General features: G+C 39.9%; 1 protein-coding gene across 9 annotated transcripts; it reads left to right on the forward strand.

Annotated features, from left to right (window-relative positions):
• The first annotated feature begins 4 nt into the window (after positions 1-4).
• Positions 5-21358, forward strand: kif23 (kinesin family member 23). Of its 9 annotated transcripts, none has more exons than XM_012958903.3 (24): positions 5-143; positions 4862-4934; positions 6700-6828; positions 6941-7046; positions 7131-7267; positions 7489-7604; positions 7684-7854; positions 8823-8855; positions 9115-9227; positions 9320-9441; positions 9960-10062; positions 10136-10215; positions 10378-10497; positions 10592-10751; positions 11650-11817; positions 12167-12324; positions 12435-12608; positions 12871-13053; positions 15671-15934; positions 17894-18127; positions 19037-19125; positions 19246-19327; positions 20324-20394; positions 20724-21318. In XM_012958903.3, the coding sequence occupies exons 1-24, from the start codon at positions 133-135 to the stop codon at positions 20737-20739; spliced, it is 2913 nt and encodes a 970-aa protein (XP_012814357.1). In that variant the 5' UTR covers positions 5-132; the 3' UTR covers positions 20740-21318.
• The last annotated feature ends 151 nt before the right edge of the window (positions 21359-21509 follow it).

The raw sequence follows: 21509 nt of genomic DNA on the forward strand, positions 1-21509 counted from the left end.
GGAAGCGGAAGTTTGGAGGTTGTGCGCAAGTGGCTGATACTAGGATACCAGCTGAGCGAAACCCGAGGGAAAAATAAAAGTCGCTTCTAGTCGTGAGATTAAAGCGGCGCTTGCAGGAGAAAGGGTTCGGAAATGAAGAGCGCGTAAGTACAGGTTGTTTCGGGGGAGGGAAGTGCGTTTGGCTAGATATGGTGCCTTAGCAAGGGGAGAGGGGAATGGCAAGAGGCCATTGTACGCATGTGTTGGTCAGCAAACCGTACCGAAATAACCTACCCGTGATTACAATTTAAAACTGCCAACTACGGACACTTAAATGTATACGAGCCAATGAGATAGGGACTAACGGGCGGGATCCGCTGCATTTGTACTGACAGGTGGGCTTTCCCTGAGGGGCAGCAGCCATAGACTTATATATGAGAGAACACAAGGCAGGCTGCTTAGATTATTATTAACATTTATTTATAAAGCGCCAACATATTCCGCAGCGCTGTACAATAAGTGGGTTACATACATTGGACATACAGAGTAACATATAAAGCAATCAATAACCAATACAAGAGGTGAAGAGGGCCCTGCCCAAAAGAGCTTACAATCTATATGAATCTATTATTATTATTATTATTAACATTTATTTATAAAGCGGCAACATATTCCGCAGCGCTGTACAATAAGTGGGTTTCATACACTGGACATACAGAGTAACATATAAAGCAATCAGTAACCAATACAAGGGGTGAAGAGCGCCCTGCCCAAAAGAGCTTACTAGATACCAGCTGTGCCCATACATGAGGCTGGCTAACTAGTGATCCTTAAGGCCCCCATACACGTGCCGATATTGGTCCCTTGGACCGACTCGGCAGCTAATCGGCCCGTGTATGGGCAGAAACGAGCGGCCTGGCCGACCGATATCTGGCCTGAAATTGGCCAGATATCGATCGGCCAGGTTAGAAAATCCAGTCGGATCGGGGACCATATTGGCTCGTTGATGCGGTCCCCGAACCGACTGCCCATGGCCGCAAATGTAATCCAAACCCGTAGGTGGGGATATCGGGTAAAGATCCGCTCGCTTGGCGACATCGCCAAGCGAGCGGATCTTATAGTGTATGGGCACCTTTACTGGGCCCATAGGCACACATGCAGCTCTGGCCGACTGGCATATGTCAGGATCTCTGGCCAATAAAGGCTTTTAAATTGCTGCCATTTGTATGGATCCCTGTCAGACTAATGGATGGCTGTATGAGACTGCTGTGCCAGGTTGCTAAATGAGCCCCATCCCACTGAGCACTAGTGAGCAGCTTTGCCTTGCTTTCTATACTTGTTCCCCTGCTGCACAGGCTCCTGGACTGGAACATGCAGAAAGAATACTGGCTATCATAAGCATTATCATCTTCATTTATTTATATAGCGCCACCAAATTATGCAGGGCTTTGCAATAAATTTAATCAAACAGGTATCTTACAAAGTTTTACAAACAAGGGTATACAGAGTAACACATAGGATCAGAGGGCCCTGCTCGCAAGAGCTTACAATCTATATAATGAAGCCATGCAGGTGCAGAGGAATATGGCAACCAGGAACCTTGTGTATCATGGGTTCCTATCAATGAGTTGTGTCTCCTGTTCAGTCTTGCTCTTCAGTGCAATTTATCCTTTTGTTTGTTTGTTTTATTTAGTATTCTGATTTTATCTCCTCCGTAACCTTTTGGAACATGACTCAAAAGCTAATTCCTTAGGAAGAAATTCATATGCATATCACCTGGTTGTATGGCAGGACCTGCAGTCTGTGGCATGCATCTGAATCCATTGCAAATTAGCCGCACAGGATGTGATTGTAATGTCTGTGCTGTTTTACAGAGATAAGGTGTCAACTTCTTTCACCTGTTTTAATCACTGGGCCCATTCATACACATTAATATCCAGTTAACTTTCTATTCAGATAGCTGCCTATTCATCTTTGTCATTCAGGCAGATTTAATTTCTGGGGATTGTCACCTAGCAACTGGATACAATTTAAAAAAATAATAAGGCCTATGGAACGAAGAGTACCTCCGTAATTAAGTGCAATTGAGTCTTGTGTGGCAAGGGCCTTAAAAAAGAATTGACACTTTACAGCCATGGCACAGCAGGTATTTGCCGCTGATGGAACGTTGAGCAGCTTTCCTGACTCTGGCTGAACAGAGCTCCAGTGTGCTTCGGTTAGGCGCATGTCTGGCATTTCTCTTTGTAACAGGATGCCTCTCCTTGCTCAGGAATGCATTTACTTGCGTCTGGATTTAACTAATGTACTCAAAATTCACATAGTGCTGAAGGAGCTGTCTTAAATAAAATTATAACTTTGTTAAATGTGGACTTTTACATTGTTTAAAGGACAAGCTAAATTAGGTTTTAACAAATGAATTTATTTTTAGTTAGTTTTAGACTTCTAGTACCTGGGTAGTCAGATCTTAACTGCATTTAGAAGATGTGGGAGTGCAGTAGATAGTAAAATATGACTAAATGCTGTATCACAATAAAAGAGCAGCACCAAAGCCAATTATCTTGTAATTACCAACCAAGAACTGCTTTTTGAGAATTATTTCCAAAACCAGTCAATGACTGAACCGGACCAGAACATATGCAAGAAGAGCACCTGCATCTTGGTTACATCTCCTTTAGAATTTGCTTTGCTTTCCACCTGTTGTGGCTCCCCTGGTTGTTAGCTTATCATTTTGTGCTAGTATTCTGCTCTGTTTGCTACTGGGAGAACCAAAGATATACAGGTATGGGATCCTTATCCGGAAACCCATTATCCAGGAAGTTCTGAATTATGGGAAGCCCATCACCCATACAGTCCATTTTAAGCTAATAATTCTTATAATAGTAATTAAACAATATATAATTCTTGCAGTGTAGTGCTGTCTACAATTATTCCCTATCAAGTTCCAGTGGCAAGTGACCAGTGGGGAATGTTCACTGTGGTGAAGATATTTAGTGGGTTGTGCTGACTGTTTTGTTCCGGCTCTTCTTTTAATCCTCATTGCATTCTAAAGTGAGACTTGGCGTTTGTTGGCGGATTACGGCTACGTGTGCCTGCACCCAGGGGGATTCAATGCTTTCGGCTGCTGGCACCAGAAGTATATTTGTTACCTTACCCCTACTGATAAATTTAGATTTTCCCCACAATGCGGGTATGAGAGCTAAATCCAAGTACATTATCTGTTTTACAAATATAGCAGTGTGTATTTTCCTTTCTCTGTTCTGCCCTGGTGCTTCTGAGCTTAAAACAGTGTAGTAGAAAGCAGCTAAAATGGACCTGTGAAGAAGCATGCAGGGCTAACGTGGCTGCAGTAGTTCCAGAAATAGTGCAGTAGTTTTCATTTTGACTTTAAAATCATATATTTAATGCATATTGTAGGAAGTTGCTTAGAATTATTTTTTTTCATTAGGAAGCATTTACACTTTAGGTTTACATCCCCTTTTAGCCATTTAAACTCACAAATGTTTGAGAACCAAGCCATAAAGGAGGAAGTTAAAAACTTGGTAACTGATGTTACGACAGAAAAATAACTTAACATTTGATACACTTATTGATGCATTTGCAGTACCATCAGAAACATGGCTGCACCTAATGTATCAGTTTGTAACAGCTGTTTGATAGACTTTAGTAAAGCTTGGACAGCTCTTGGATCACATATATGTTTCAAAAGTTGGCTATCTTGCTTATTCAGCATTTTTGGAGAGGGGACTAATCTAAAAGTAAAGACAGTATGCGTGTACATTGCCTCAATGATAAAAAATGGAATAACAAAGTATATAAAAAAAAATAATGAATAAAGACTATATCGCATTTGAAACCTCCGTCCAGGTCACAGGCTAAAAACCTTTTAAGTAGCAATTGGACTGGGAAAAGTCCAAAAAAATACAAAAAAATCGCAGTAGTGAAGTAAGGATGAAAATATATAAATTTTGTTAAGATATGTAAAACCTAATGCATTTCGTGCCTAAAGGGCACTTACTCATAGGCTAAAGGTCACACCTCATTTACAAAGTTTTTTTTATAGGGCGTGAGACCAATCGCAAAATAAAATATAACAACCGGTACAATTGGTTAAAAAATATTAAAGGAACAGTAACATCAAAAAATTAAAGTGTTTTAAAGTAATTAAAATGTGCTGTTGCTCTGCAAAAAACTGGTGTTTTTGCTACAGAAAAGCTACTATATAAATAAGCTGCTGTGTAGCCATGGGGGCAGCCATTCAAGCTGGAAAAAAGGAGAAAAGGCCCATGTTACATATCAGATAACTAGTAGATAAGCCCCATATAATGGGGGTTTATCTGTTATCTGCTAAGTAACCTGTGCCTTTTCTCCTTTGAATGGCTGCCCCCATGGCTACACAGCAGCTTACTTATATAAACTATAGTAGTCTTTCTGAGGCAAACACACCAATTGTAGCAATGCAGGGAAACAGTACATTATATTGTAATTACTTTTATACACTTTCATTTTTTGGTGTTACTGTTCCTTTAACCGTTGTCCTGACCATATTTAGGCCACAGAAGGGAGGATTAGCTAAGAGACAGATAAACATGCATCTTTTAGACCTAGCTAACTATTCTTTAGCAACAGTCCCAGTTGATTAGTTGCCCAAAATAGCGAAGATTTATTATATGGGGGGCTTTCAGGGGTTCTTTGCAGTCTTTGGGCACAGTCATGGGTGCTTTTCACTTGTCTCATTATGTATCATTAGCCTTAAAAAAAAATAGAGATCTGCCTCTTAGTAGAAATAAAAATGACCTCGTTGACTTACTTCCAAACTACAGGCCATGTAGGTTTGCTTCAATGTTGATATACCTGTTTAATTTTAATCGTTGTTCTTCTCCAGCATGCGACCAGCTAAACCCCCTCGAAGACTCCCACCAAAAAAGCCTAGCACGAACCAGAAAGACCCAGTTGGAGTAAGTATACACCTCACAATGGCAATATATTCAGTACTGGCGAGTATAATGAACCATCTATCAGAGCAGACAGCAAGTTCCTAGGAGGTAACTGTCAAATTCCCTGGAAGGTGGATTGATAGCGGTAGTGTCTGTTGGGAACATGACATGCCTTTCCTCTGGTCTGTCTGGAATTCAACTTTATGGTCAGAAATATAGCTTGGGAGTTTTACACTCCCTCAGGGAAAAATTCATGTTGAATCTGTAATCTCACTGCAGAATGGAGCATTGTTTTCTGGATCAGGGCAGACTGGTGTCTTCTCCACCAGTATAGGTCCTTCTCCAAAAATTAGCAAATTGTGTTAAAGTTCATTATTTTCTGTAATGTACTGATAAACATTAGACCTTCATATATTTTAGATTCATTACACACAACTGAAGTAGTTCAAGCCTTTTAGTGTTTTAATATTGATGACTTTGGCATACAGCTCATGAAAACCCAAAACTCCTATCTCAAAAAATTAGCATGTATCAAGGCAACTCAGTGGGAAGTCTGTGGGAAGGAAAAGTGTGGCAGAAAACGCTGCACAACGAGAAGAGGTGACCGGACCCTGAGGAAGATTGTGGAGAAGGACCGATTCCAGACCTTGGGGGACCTGCGGAAGCAGTGGACTGAGTCTGGAGTAGAAACATCCAGAGCCACCGTGTACAGGCGCGTGCAGGAAATGGGCTACAGGTGCCGCATTCCCCAGGTCAAGCCACTTTTGAACCAGAAACAGCGGCAGAAGCGCCTGACCTGGGCTACAGAGAAGCAGCACTGGACTGTTGCTCAGTGGTCCAAAGTACTTTTTTCGGATTAAAGCAACTTTTGCATGTCATTCGGAAATCAAGGTGCCAGAGTCTGGAGGAAGACTGGGGAGAGGGAAATGCCAAAATGCCTGAAGTCCAGTGTCAAGTACCCACAGTCAGTGATGGTCTGGGGTGCCATGTCAGCTACTGGTGTTGGTCCACTGTGTTTTATCAAGGGCAATCTGTGTGATGAATCTAAAATACATGAAGGTCTAATGTTTATCAGTACATTACAGAAAATAATGAACTTTAACACAATATGCTAATTTTTTGAGAAGGACCTGTATATTTACAGAGGCGGCACTAGCCTTGGGATGCAAGCTTAGCTGGCAATAGTCTGACAGTGATAATCAATAAAATGTTTGCTATAATATCAATAATTACAGACAAGAAATACTATAAGACAGGCAGCAGTAGATAGAAGAAAGAAAGAATGCTTAGATTCACATCTGGTATTGAAAGGTACTTATTGGTATCATAATAATACGCCTTCTGAATAAGTTATAGTAACTAAAGGATATGTTAGGTGCTGGCCTCGTGGGCAATAATAATGAACCTGATGTCACTTGGTGCTTGAAATTGTCCATTTATAGCACAGACACAGTTTTCACAATTGCTTATATGCTGTAGAGAAGTGGTTAGGAGCAAAGAAAATGTTTAGTTAGTGTGCCTTTAACTGTTCACTGATTCTTCATAAATTGCAGAATCATCCATACTAGACTACGAGCACTGTGTTTCCATGTTCTTTATTTACACTACACTACACTTGTCTGGCAAGATCAAAGCTGGCCAACAGCTAAAGATTTAATGACTGGTTCCCAAGTAAAGTGTAAATACAGAGCTCAAAATTTGTGGCCTGTTTCCATTTGCTGGATATGACCATAGGTCACCCAGCAGAATGTGAGTTTTTCTAACTTGTATAAATCTTTCTCTAAAGGTTTACTGCAGAGTGCGCCCTTTAAGCCCCTCTGATCAGGAGTGCTGTATTGAGGTTATCAATGAGACCACAGTGCAGCTGCATCCACCAGATGGCTGCAAGGCCAATCGGAACGGGGAATACAAAGAGGTGAGATTCTTTTAGTTTGCTTGTACTTCTTATTGTGGACATACTGTTAATTTCATATTGTTTTGTGCTGTTGTAAGTTACCTTGGGATGTGAATACTCCTTATCTTTTCAGACCCAGTATTCTTATAAACAAGTGTTTGGGACTCAGGTGACCCAAAAGGAGTTGTTTGATGTTGTCTCCAGGCCGCTAGTGGAAGATGTTATCCGGGGTAAAAATGGTAAGCGTTGTCAGTTCTTGGTGATAACAATTTGTATTGAATTTCTGCTGTAGCTGACCTTTTTATGTGTAAATTCTGTTCCAGGGCTTCTCTTCACATACGGCGTGACTGGAAGTGGAAAAACGCATACAATGACTGGTTCTCCAGGGGATGGTGGACTCCTGCCACGCTGTCTCAGCATGATTTTCAACAGCATTGGCAACTTTCAAGCAAAGAGATATGTATGTGTTTTCACCACTAGAAAATTTTTTGTATTTGGTGCAGGATTTAGTCTGTATTGCTAATCTCTTATAAAAGCTTTTATGTAGATTTTTTGTTAAGATTCCTCATTGTTTAGGGATAATAAAAATCAGCATCTTGAATATATGTTAGTTGTATGAATTGTTTTGTTTTTAAAACTCCCTATTTCTTTACATTAATTAATCACTTGCATGATGTGCAGGTTTTTAAGCCTGATGATAAGAATGGCATGGATGTGCAGAATGAAGTTGATGCTCTGTTAGAGAGGCAGAAGAGAGAGGTCCAGCCACAGTTGATTACCAGAACGCCTTTGAGCAGGTAATAATAACTACAGTATAACGATTACTGGATGAAAATAATCCAGTCTATTTTTCTGACTAAACTTTGTAACAAACAGGCAGCGAATGGATCCAGAGTTTGCAGATATGATAAATATTCAGGAACAGTGCAAAGTAGAAGATGTCGATGAGGACAGTGTTTACAGTGTATTTGTGTCCTATATTGAAATCTACAACAACTATATCTATGACCTGTTGGAGGAGGTGCCTTTGGATCCCATTAAACCAAAGTAAGCACAAAATATGAATTAAATGTCCTATTATTTATTATATGCACCTTAAACCTTTTCTGTTGCTGGATACTGATGGAAGTGCTTAGGTCATACAAACCACTTTGTTTCAAGTCGATCTATAATGTGCTGATTGCAGTAAAAAAAAAAAACAATAAAAATCAATATTTATCAACTTAATTGACACCTAATGCTACCAGAACAGTTCCAAAGCCATCTAGGCTTTCAGTCAATTTTAGCTATTAGCAAGGCCCTGTTCGCAGAGCAAATTACTTTAGTACTGTAAGTATGTTAATACAGTTGTCTCCAGATGGGTCTCCCTAGGCCCAAAGTATAATCTAAATATTGAGCCTTTGAGACAAACAACTGGATTATCATCATTTGGCTCACAGTGGTGGTAGAAATATCTGGTAAGTATGTGTTTGTTTTGTGGCAAAATGAACAGACCTGACCATGTATGGGCAGCTTTTTCTATAATGCTGAGACTTACTGGCACATGTCATTTAACTCCAAGAGGAAATATGTACTCAGCGTTTAAGTAGTGTTTATTTTCAACTTATTTTCTAATAACTGACTTATTCATGAGATCTTATTGTGCTAATAATGTGCAATAAACTTTCTGGGATCTATGTATTGATCTGTAATCTTGATCACCCTTAATTTTTATTATAAATTAGTCCGGGTTCTAAGGCTAAAGATTTTATAGACCTTTTAGATGGGCTGATTTGTATCCAATGTTTATTTTGGCACATCTTGCCATAAAGTAAATACTTTGGAGAAAGTGACCATACAAGTTTTGTATGCAGTTTTGTCTTAGACCCAAGTGTGGTTTATATTTGCAGCAACCCCACCCCCACACACAAAATTGGAAGGGACAATTGAGCCCAAGTAATTATTGTCCTGTTTCAGTGGAGTGAGGCAAAATATTTTAGTGTAGAAGTTGTAACTTATTCCTATTCCTTTATCAGGTGGAACACGCCCGGAAGGAATGCAGAGTTTATGTATGTGGATTATGTAACATTTCCCTCCCCACACTTTTTTTTTTTTTTTAGCTAGATTCCCCTATTTGTAGTAGGCTTCCTATTTGTTCTTTTCCTCTATCCCCTCCTCCTTTTTTCATGTAAAGCTTTGTAGATGTATGCATTTTGCATGGCTGATCCCTCTGCTCACCAATCTAACATTTTGCAAGAGATTTCCTTAATGTGTCACTTTGTATTTTGCCTGCCTTTGTTGTTAAATTTTAAATTCTGTATGCTGCAGACCACCACAGTCCAGAATACTGCGTGAAGACTTGAACCACAACATGTATATTGCAGGATGTACAGAGGTTGAAGTCAAATCTACTGAAGAGGCATTTGATATCTTCTGGAAAGGTTAGATTTTTAGCATACTAAACAAGAATCTGCAATGATTAATGATGACAAATCTTCAATAGTTTTTTTTTTTTAATTGTAACAATATTTAGGTCAAAAGAGGAGACGGATTGCAAACACTCAACTAAATCGTGAATCAAGCCGCTCCCACAGTGTCTTCATGATAAAGTTAGCACAGGCTCCCCTTGATGCTGATGGAGATAATGTTTTGCAGGTGACTGGAATTGCTTATTCTTTTCACATTTATGGCCCCCAGCTCATTGTCTCTGCTTTAAGACATTTGAATATTATTTGCCCATTGAATACATAATGCAGGTATAGGATCCATTATCAGAAAAACCCATTATCCTGCAAGCTCAGAACTATGGGAGGGCTTTCTCCCAGATGCCATTTTAAACAAATACTTATAATTTTTACAAGTGACATCCCTTTTCTCTTAAAAAAAAAAAAAATAAAACTCTGCCTTGTACTTGATTCAAACAAAGCTGCCTGTGTAAATCCACATTGGTGACCAAACACTCCTAATTGCTAAAATCATTTAAACATTAAATAATCTAGGCTTAAGTTATGTAGAGCCAACTTACTTAAAGATTCCTTATCTGAAAACCCCCATGTCCCAAACATTCTGAATAATAGATCTTATACCTGTCACACTACAGGAAAAAGTTGAAAAGTGCTGTTTTGCTCATGTTTTATTTTCCCTTTAATGACAATTTTGGCTGTTGTGTACAGGAGCGGGAACAGATCACTCTGAGCCAGCTTTCTCTTGTGGATTTGGCAGGAAGCGAAAGGACAAACCGCACCAAGGCAGAGGGAAGCAGATTACGTGAAGCAGGTAAGGTCAGACATAGTAGGTGTAATGCCTTGTGCACTTTTTAATTGATTACTAACTGTTCTAACCAATGCAGGGAATATCAACCAATCACTGATGACTTTAAGAACCTGCATAGAAGTCCTCCGAGAAAACCAACTCTGTGGAACAAACAAGGTAGGGGTATTTAAAGGGGCTCTTGACTTTGCTTGGAGCAGTGTTTGTCAGTGCAAATACAAGGAAATAGTTACCATAACTAACTTCCTGTTATGTCTGCATATAGATGTGTATGTTGCTTACATTTAAATATTTTAATTTATTTTGTACTACTTTGGACAGATGGTACCCTATAGAGACTCCAAGTTAACTCATCTGTTCAAGAATTACTTTGATGGGGAAGGGAAAGTACGTATGATTGTATGTGTCAACCCTAAAGCTGATGATTTTGAGGAAAGCTTGGTGAGTAGAACTCAAACCTTGGTAAACCTAAACCCTTGATAAAGGAATATTGACTAGATGTACAGGTATAACAACCTAATATGTATTACAACAGCAAGTAATGCGGTTTGCTGAGATGACCCAGGAAGTTGAAGTGGCAAGACCTGTAGACAAGCCCATTTGTGGTCTGACCCCAGGACGACGCTACAGAAACCAGGCGTTTAAGGAGGAGCTTACGCGCAGGTTGGAAGACCGTGGTGGGCCAATTAATGGGGGTAAGTAAGATTCTTTAAAAATGGTTACTACTTTCATTCAGTGTTCCCAAACTATGGGGCAGACCAGAAATTAGGAAAGAAGATTCCTTTAGAACTGGAAACTCAGCTTGAAGGCCATTCAGAGTGAAATTTCAGGGTAAACTATGACTGTCTGATACAGTTCAGTGTAGATATGTGCTAGGTAAGCACACACTAATTAGGTTGATATTTAGGGTCAGTTTTCTGTTTAAATATGACAGTCAATCATATTGCCCAGTGAAATAATAAACATTCTTTTTTTTTTTTTTTTTTTCATTTTAACTTTTACAACACCATTAAGGGAACAGTCCCTTTCAGACAGACGATGAGAGAGAAATTCAAGGGGGGTAGGGGAAAGAGAAAAGGGAGGGGAAGGAAGCGAGGGGGAGTGAGCTGGGGGGGAATGCATAGTCGGAGGGTTATATGTGCTCTATTCCTTTGTCAGCACTATCCTTTCACTGACTGTTCAGATTCCTTTGAGGTGGTGTGTTTGCCATAAGCCACGATCCCCATATGGCCTTGAATTTGTCTGGACATCCGTGAGCTTGGTATACTAGTTTCTGCTTTGGTAGGGAGTCATTTCTAAGTTGTTTCCAAAAGTTCAGTGAGGGTGGTCCTGTAGCTTTCCAGTGCAGTAGTAGTGCCTTTTTGGCATAATATAGCAGTTGCAGATATCATAACTTAGCTGGGGGTCCCAGCTGTAGTGTTTCCAGTATACCCAGCAGACACAAACTGGGTGACAGGATATTGGGGATAATAAACATTCTTAATAATGTAATTTGGCTTTATTTAAATATGAGCTAAGGGGGATATATAGGGTCTTAGTTTCTTATTCTGAAACTCTGGAAGCCACTACTCCTAACTTTCATAATTTGAACAGATGCAGAAGACCAGGCGGTAGTGGAGATTCTGATACAAAGCTTTCCTCCTCTCCCATCCTGTGAGCTTTTGGATGCTAATGATGATCACACTCTCCCAAAACTCATTGAGGTCCTGGAGAAACGGCGCAGGATCAGGCAGATGATGGCTGAAGAATTCAACAAAAATGGTGAGTTGCAATCTCGTACTGCGCTAATCATTAATACCAACTAATTGTGTCAACCCTTGCCTATTGTAAAACCTGAGATTAAAGCTTGTAATATCTCCTTTTTAAAGGCACAATAGTGCCCAAAGAGGGAAATACCTTATTTGAATAAACATTTTTGTTCTAATTTTCCTTCAAGTCAAAATTTTCAAACTATGCCCTGAGTTTCCAGTTTGGCATTTAGACAGATTTAAAATTCTATAACTATATATTACTTGTCCTTTTAATTTTCCTAATATAAGGATAGAACATTTGTGAATTGTGTGTGAATTCTGTTTGGAATGTAGTGTGCTATGTAATTCTGTCTCTTTAGTTTCTACCTTTAGAGCTATGCTGCAAGACCTAAATGGTGTAGTTACAGCCAAAGAAAACATTGCACAGGGGAGAATGACAGAAAAAGACAAGATGATAGCCTCACAGAAATCCGAAATGGAACGTCTAGACAAGAAAATAAAGACACTGGAATATAAGGCAAGTTGACATATATCTTACTTAGTAAGAATGCAGGTATTGAAGCAACTACTGGTATGTAATAATCATTTGTAGAATAAGCTTTAGAAAACCATTTTTGATTTTCCTAGATTGATATTTTGGAGAAGACAACAACAATCTATGAGGATGAAAAACGCACAATGCAACAAGACTTGGATAGCCATCAGCAGAAGCTGCAGCGGCAGCTATCTGATAAGAGAAGGCTGGAGGCTCGTCTGCAGGGAATGATGAATGAGAATGCTATGAAATGGGAGAAGGAATGTGTAAGTATTTAGTGCAGGGCTATTAATGATTGGGTGACATTGTCTTTATCTGTCAAGTAACTTGTTTGGTGTCTGGTATGCATTTGTTATAATGAAGAATATACCTCCTTTAAAAAGGACATATGATTGCCACCTTCACCACAATGTGAAGAACCACATTAAAGTCACTGTTTAGTTATACTGTTCTGCTCTATTGAGAACAACATAAAATTGTTATTAAACTAATAACAATCTATAAACTTGTGCTTTCCATTTCCCATAGGAGCGGCGTGTTGCAGCCAAACAGCTAGAGATGCAAAACAAGCTTTGGGTAAAAGATGAGAAGCTCAAACAACTTAAAGCAATTGTGACAGAGACAAAGGGAGATAAACCAGAGCGGCCACCCAGGGAGAAGGACAGAGAGCCAAGGGTACCTGTCAGATCCATTTCACCTTCACCTGCACCTGTATGTATTACATTGATACATATTTACTCACTAATGAGAGGGTAGGCAATTGCATGTTTGAGTAGTCGCACTGTCTGTAGGTGGTGGGTTTATATTTCACTCTGGTGGTTAAGTGGGGATGTTCTGATGGTTAAATATTCAAAGCTTTGCATTTTATCATGTAACATCTGCATTGGAATGTTGGAAAAATAGGTGTAACTCCCCACACGAGGGGGAAGTACATTTGCAGAAACTGTCTTTTCCCCCAGTTATACCATTTCTATGCCTAGAGCTCAGTTTTTTTTAGAACTTGTCTATTTAACATGTTTTTTTCCAGCTAATGAAATTGTGCTTTGTATTGTTTAACGCTAGTAAATCCCAGAGACAGTGTTGCAGCTCTTGATGGCTGGTTACAAAGCACTGCCTGGTTTACTGTATCTGTGCTGCAAGATGCTAATTTAGTTTGCTCTGAGCTTGGGTTCTTTGTTTTGGATGTGTTGCTAGTCCTGGATTTATCAGCAATCATTTTCATCATTTCATAAGTGTTGCTCAGCCAAATGGTGGCCTGCTGCTTGCCCTTTTATAGACTGCTACCCTGTGACCTGCTTTCTCCTCCCATTTCACCATTTTTTCCCTTCCCTTTTATTTGTTACATATTTGTTAAATCCGCAAGATAGCACTCATTCTGCCCTGCTCTCTCGTTTGTGATAGGCAAGCTCTCATTTTACCAAAGCATAATAATTTAAATAAAGGGAAAGTAAATGATTTTGGCTGGAACATTAAAAGAAAACAGGAAAGAAGTGAATAATGGAGTGCCAATGTAATAAGGATTGTGGATAGCAGTTAAAAGGAGTGTGTATAAGAATGAATATTAGAGACTAAGGAGGGAAAGTTGTGGGTCACAAGTAAAAGGAACCGGGTGAAAGGGAAGAGCAGAAAAAAAAATGGTCCTTGGGGAGAAATCAGAATATGGGTACAGAAAATTGGAAGGCGAGAAAACTGGTCTGGGGAACGAAACACAGAAGCTAAAAGGAGAGAGGGCAGTGGTACATGGTGAGGGAAGGGAGAGGATGGAAAATAACTTTAACAAATAACTTTTAGAGCACTCACAATTAAGTTTTATCAACAATGAAATAATGAAAACCTCTAGTTGTTATGGGTTACTACATTGTGATAAATGTGTTCAGTATTGGTAAATAAGCCCCACTGTGTGACTATTTGTCCTACTGACACTAACCTAATGCTAGGTACAGTCTCTGTAGCTCATCTACTTACACCCATGTATATTATTGTGGTCCCTTGGCCTAGTGCTGTGTTCCTTCCCTTGTGTAACCTTGTGTAACCTTGTGTCTTGGCATGGGGGGGAAGGGGGGTGCCAGGGGGCACTGGGGAGACAGGGCCTCATGCTGTTTCACTGAAACTCCTCCGTTTGTAAAGAGGAGAATGCTGGGATTGCACAGTATACCAGGAGTCCTTCTCTAATAGTTTCCATTTTTTTTCCCCCATGGGGCTTTGCTTGTGCAGTTTTAAAACTACTGCTTCTATTTATTTATTTTTTTAAATTCTAAAGACATGCCTATTGTTAACTGAAAACTGTCAGGTTCTCTTTAAAGGAACAGTAACACCAAAGTAATAAAAATAGAATGCACTGTTGCCCTGCACTGGTAAAACTGGTGTGTTTGCTACAGTAACACTACTATAATTTATATAATAAGCTGCTGTGTAGCCACGGGGGCAGCCATTCAAGCTGGAAAAAAGGAGAAAAGGCACAGGTTACATAGCAGATAACAGATAAGTTATGTAGAATACAATAGTGTTTTATCTGTTATCTGCTATGTGCCTGTGCCTTTTCTCCTTTGAATGGCTGCCCCCATGGTTACATAGCAGCTTATTTATATAAATTATAGTAGACTTTCTGAAGTAAACACACAACTTTTACCAGTGCAGGGCAGCAGCACATTATATTTTAGTTACTTTTATACACTTTAATTTTTTGGTGTTACTGTTCCTTTAAAGGGCAATTAAGGGGCTAGAGATGCTAAGGTTATGTCAAGTCCTCTTATGGCGTAGGCCTGCTGTGCGGCTTCCCATGGCTAGAGATACTGTTCCATATAAGAGTGCCATATGTGCTGCCCCCACTTTTTGGAGTCCCTCCAATGTGTACAATAGAGTTTGAACAAGCTTTAAATACCAATACATATTGGCATATAGTGTGTGTGTATATACATACGAACATATCTTCCTGGAGGATCACATAGATGTGGTCGAAACATTGGACTTTTTTTGGTCCTTTAATATTGCACAGGGATGCTGGCTGTGGGAGTTGGGAGGCGCTATTGTAACCTTAGCTTCTCTTGGGCATTAGTTGCGCTATAAAACTTCATACAATTCTTTATGAGAATCTGCTGAACAAGGCTGGAGGGGTTCCTTACACTGTTAGCTTATTCTAGTCAGGCTATAGTGTTCAGTGTATTTTTTGCCTGCTGTAATAAGCTATTATATGTTTCAAGATATATTTGCTGTTGACCGTATGATACTACTAATTGTATATGAGCAGGACTTAATTTAAAACTTAGTGCATTCCAGGTGCCCCATATATTGCTTTTTTGTGTTGACTAATTGTCTCTGGTCTCTTTAGCTCCTGGGTGACCCAGTTCCCCAGCCCACCCCTGCACGGTTGCAGCTGCACAGGCGCTCAAATTCCTGCGGCAGCCTATCCGTGGCCTCATGTGTCACGCAGTGGGAACAGAGGACACCCCAGCACACCCCTCAGAGCAATGGGTGCTCCAGCCGCAGGCGGAAGGAGCCAGAGGAAGCTAGAAAGAGTAATTCAGCACAGAGCAGGCCAGCAGTTAATGCAGCCAGTCTACAAACAGATCTAGAAGAGGATCAGTGTTTCAGGGTCAGTGAGTAATTAGTCAGTGATTACTGCTGCTTACTGTAGCCTAGTGCATTGCCACTGACAAGTTATGCCTGCTCTATTGCTCTCTTGCCCCATATGCCATGGCATAACTTGATGCAACAGCATCTGCTTTCAATTGACTAAACTGCAGGTCCTTAGTAAATATACAGCTGTGCTTATTTCAGCCGTTGCATTTCTGCCTCCTTGAGGAAAGATCAAGGCAATGCAGTATGTCTTGCTAGAGTTAGAGGGAAGTTACTAGCTTGTTGCTTTGTCCTTTGCTGAAATCAGTTTTCTGGAGAAAAAAAATTGAAAATGATATTCCAGTTCTTTTAAGAAATAATCTGTTCCTCAAAAGCATCTAATTAGTAAAAGTTATGTCCCATGTTAGCCAAGATACTAGTGACCTATTACATCTGCCCGGCCGGCCCTACAAAGACATTTTTATGGCCTTTGGCTGGCTCGGAAGCTTTATGGACTGCTTTATATTCTATCCTTTATGTATAAGCTGGCACACTGCTTCTGACTGTGTAAAACATACTTTACATAGCATCAGTTTATCTTGAAAAAGGAGCTTAAAACATTCGTACACACTGTTCCCTCTCTGTAAGAGCTACAACAAAGATGTAGGATACAAATACTGCACGTTATGTTTGGGTTTCAGTACCAGCCCAAGGCAAGCCCTGCCCTTTAGCAGTGATGCCACGCTTCATCTCTTCTGCAAATTCTTAACACATGCACTGTGAATCTGTCCTTTACCTGAGCTTAGGGGCAGACACAATGTATTGTGTATACATGTATGTAAGTATAGCTATTATAAAAGTCATAATGCAGGACTGATTACTAATTCAGATTCTCAGAAACCAGTGCAATTACCACCAGAAATGAATAATCAGCCCTGTAGCATCCGCTTATATAACAGGCCAACCTCATTTTCTGCTTAGCTGCCCAGAGCACATTGAACATGTGCAGTGTCACTGACACTCTTAACTGGATCATTACTACTAAAGCGATGCTGAACCTTTAGGCTGGTGCAGTAAATTCAGTATATAAAATAATCTTATTCATTTGTAGGGTTTACTCCTTTTTATTTCAAAGCCCCACTTTGAGGCCTGGCATTTTGCCCCTCTGGCTTATAACAAGTTTTCAGATCTATGAGAAGAGACATCCAAGTAGAAGAATATCTAGGCCATCATATACATGTTCACCCTAAATCACCTTCATTTTGCCTTCCAGAGCTATGTGGGGGTGCATATAGTCATTCTACTTAAAATCACACCCTAACTGACCATCAGACTGTACCCCAGTGACTAATGCTCCGTTTCCCACATCCATTGCACTCTGAACAACGTCCTTGTGTCTTTCCTTACCAATGCTTTGCTGTCCTTTGCATGTTGGGCGGGTTGCTTACTGTGTCACTATATGATTTATGGGCTCAGCTGCGCTACAGTCATTGGCGAGAAATTGATGGTTTGGGTCACATTATGGAAACAGAACTACATTCTCCTAAGTACCAGCAACTGCCCCAGCCTTTCTGCTTTGCTGTTGAATGTGATAGCATGCCATTAATATGATGATTAAATAAAGACAAATCATTGTATGATGTAAGCAATCAGCAGGTCTGGTAACCACAGAATTATCTTGGCACTGTGTTCTTATATGCAATTATATGGTTTGTCATCCAAAAACGTCTCCTTTCCTCCTATTCTGTCATTCCCCCGGCTTACACTTGTGTACATAGAGGTTTCTCTGCAAAGTACATCTGTGAATCTTGCTGGAGGGGATGCAGGATACACTCATTAGGGCTATCTCCTGGTGCTCCAATTAGAGTAATCCACAAGATACGCATGGTTATTCAGTTCTGTTACCAGATCTCTGATCTGCTTCTGTTAATCCACTCAATGTAATTGATTACTGATTCTTCCCGTTTGTCTTGATTTGCTCACTGGACTTGCTCAGACTGCACCCCCGGTTCACCCCAGGCACCGTCGCTCGCGCTCAGCGGGGACAGAGAGATGGGTAGATCATAAGCCAACCAGTAGCGTGGAGACTGACACAGTCATGCAACCCCATATCCCCAAGTCCATCAAAGTCTCTGTAGCCAGTGAAAAGGCACTGGCAAAATGCGAAAAGTATATGTTGACACACCAGCAACTGGCTTCGGATGGGGAGATTGAGACTAAACTTATTAAGGTAATACACAGTTCAGAGGTTTAGGAAGAAGGGATTGTGGGAATTTCAGCTATACAAGGTATGACTTCTGTGTGATGTTGGGAAATTATAGCAGTTTCAACCTATTTTTAACTTTGCAAAGCTGCTACAATGAAACCGAAATTGCTACATATGATCATGTCCCTTTTTCCACTCACTGGCACGAAGGGCATTATTTGTTAGGCAGCTCTCATGGAGAACTTGCCCCTTTTCAGTTCTCTCCCCGAACAGTGACTGAGCCTGGATTTGTTTTAACAAGCGGATTTACCAAAGACTTCTTTGTAGTTTGATTTTCACTTATAAAGCATTTCTCCTATAAACAAAGTTTTCTGATATCCATTTTTCTTGCCTAAGCATTTCAGCAGCTCCATTAGAGCCATTCTATCCAATGGGGCACACTAGTATTTGTTTTATGAAATAATCACTCAACTTGGTAGAATTTTCCAGACTCAGGTGACTCTGAATTTGAGAAAATTAGTGGTAGAAATAGTAAATACCTGGTGAGATGAGAAAAATAGAGAATGTAGCTCAGATTTGATAACTATGCACCATTGAATAAATTCCCAGTATCTGTTGTGCAAAAATGTTGATAAATCCAGGTTTGTATATATATATATACACACACACACACACACACACTCACATTTTATATTATTTATTTTATATAATTTCTTTTTAATGATTGTTCGTAGAAATTCCTACAGAAGTGTCCTTTGTCCTAATTTTAGAACAATGGGTAATTTCCCTTTAAGTAACTGGATTCTGTAGCCCTTGTGCTTCCTGCGCAGGGGTTGAATTGTCACGTTTTGGTGAGCACTTGTGGTGTAAGAGAAAGATGGGCTCCTCCTTAGGTTTATTCTAAGCACACCCCTCCATTTCTTTCTTTTCAAGGGTGATGTATTTAAAACACGTGGAGGTGGCCAATCTGTCCAGTTCACAGACATTGAAACACTCAGGCAGCAGTCTCCACCTTCAGGCGGGTAAGTTCTCTCTAAGTTCTGTGGCTTGGAGGTGTTTAGCGCTCTCATCCGAATACACAGTTCTTTGAGCACTGGAATGTTTTAACCAATTTTTTTTTTTTTTTTTTTTTTTTTTTGTAGCCGTAAGCGCAGATCCTCCCCATCTAATCAGCCCCCGCAAGGAGAAACTACAGATTCAGAGTGGACTGATGTAGAAACCAGGGTGAGTGTAAGCTAAAGTTCTTGGCAATAAATATAAATGGGAAATAAATGTTGGCGGAATATCTAATAAGCACCTAGAATCAGGGGCATGTTTAGCAACGGGTGAGGTCAGAGATTTGCGTTTAATGAAGCAAGTGGGAGCTAAATGACCCCCTTTATATATGAATGCTTTGGCGATTGAAACAAATTTTCACAAGATTTATGATGAACCTAAACTATGAACAGTTTCATCTTTCCGACTCATTAATGTACTGAGATACCATAGAAATCCATGAAAGTGTGTATTTTTTTCTCACACTCCTCAAATAGGCGGAGCCTCCATGAAATGCAGGGATTTGAGAAAATAACCATTTGCATTCAAATATAATTTCTTTAATCTAGATTAAGATGAGCTCATCTGTAAATGCAATCAGATTTGGGTAAATTCAAGATTAGTTTATTGATGTGCATGAGGGAGATCACCCTGACACTGCAACACAATCTGATATATGTTCCCCATAAGGGCCCCAGGGTTTTTCGCAACAACTGTAATTTTGTAATTGATCAATATGTGATTTTTTCCTAAATGTACAAAATTGAGGGAAAAGTTGTAGGTGTAATTTTGTTTTTTGTGATCATGAAATGACATCTATATTTCAATCAACTGATACATGACATTTTATTTAAAGCATATCTTCTTATAGTGAAGCTCCTAGTCCGGTCACACCTTATAATTCCAAAGACATCGCCCATGGTGACCATGTCTTTACATATAAATCTTGTGTCCCTTGGATGCTGCTAATGAACTCTTCCATACGCATAACATTCCCCATCTCTTCAATCCATTCAGTTATAGTTAGAAGAAAAGTGGATCTCTAGTGACTTGGTATCACTGTTCTGGCAAATGTACTGCTATTTTGATAAATGTGCTCCTTAGAGTGTTGCGTCTCCCAGCCAATAGTTAAAGTTCTGCCGTGTCGTGTGGTGCTGAGAGCTGTTTCTTTATCTTTCTATCCAGTGTTCAGTTGCTGTAGAGATGAGAGCTGGATCAAATCTGGGGCCTGGCTATGAGCACCATGGTGTGACCAAGTAAGTAGCTAATGGTAACTGCCTACATCCCTATTCTGATTACTGCTCTGTTCTCTGCAGAAAAAGCTTTTTTGCTCCTTAGATTAGAGATTATTAGAGCAGAATAAAGCACAAACCTCTATAATAAAAAATACCACAAGGAACACACTGAACTGGACATGAGACAGTCATACAGTGAAATGTCAATTCCCAATACAGTATTGCCTTTGCTAAAATGTATTATGGCTGCCCAGCTGATGTACAAAACGGCAGGATAAAACTACGTTCATTGTTGGGGGAAACTTCATTGGAATAAACAAAACCTTTACTTTTTTCTTTTAATTCCCCAGGCGAAGAAGACCTTGAACGCCCCAGCCCCTGGACACGTGTATATATAATATATCCCAAGCAGACTCTGACTGTCAGACTTGTGAATAGTTATAAGGGAGCTTCTGTTGCAGTCAGTGTGTGCAGCAACAATGGACTTCGCGGATCTCTATAGAACATATTTAATTCACGACAGATTTTCTGCACGGTTCTGCTGCTGTATTTTTTATGCAACCTTTCATGTAGTCAGATTCTTCCTCCTCCCCTGTAGGTGGCGGAATATGAAATTTGACTTCTTACTCTTGGTCAACCGTGAAAGGGTTTTTTATCGATATTAAGATATATATTATTTCTGATCATACTGTGTAGAAGAGGAAATTGCTGCTGTATGGCTAGTGGCAAGGATGCACTTTACTCAAGCTTTCATTTGGATATACACTGCAGTTAGTAGGTTAACATGATCCCGTATCTGTCCTGGAACGTATTATACCCGAGAGCTACAGACTGGTTTGTTTAGGAATATACAGACTAGTTTTAGGGATTAATAAACTTTTCATGGGAAAGCTGTAACACAATGTGCATTCCTGGGTTTTATGCTGCTGTGTTTATATTTTTATTTAGCTGCCAATGCCACTTGGTGATAAAAGGGTAAGTCTGTTTGTATTGAAATAGCAGCGCCACTATAATGTAAAAATAGAGTAGTTAATTTATATAAACCTGTGGTTCCCAAACTGGTGCTAGCCCCCTCAGGGGAACCCAGCCTGAAGGACATTTAGTTTGGCATTCAACTAACTAACCCTGTTAGCTGC

This window comes from Xenopus tropicalis, chromosome 3 (assembly GCF_000004195.4).
Source record: "Xenopus tropicalis strain Nigerian chromosome 3, UCB_Xtro_10.0, whole genome shotgun sequence".
NCBI classification, from domain to species: domain Eukaryota; kingdom Metazoa; phylum Chordata; class Amphibia; order Anura; family Pipidae; genus Xenopus; species Xenopus tropicalis.

Excerpts from the sequence above, each read along its gene's own strand:
- kif23 (XM_012958903.3), top strand. Across the intron at positions 8,856-9,114 it reads GGAAGGAATGCAGAGTTTAT|ACCACCACAGTCCAGAATAC; the intron begins GTATGTGGATTA and ends TGTATGCTGCAG. Across the intron at positions 9,442-9,959 it reads ATGGAGATAATGTTTTGCAG|GAGCGGGAACAGATCACTCT; the intron begins GTGACTGGAATT and ends TGTTGTGTACAG.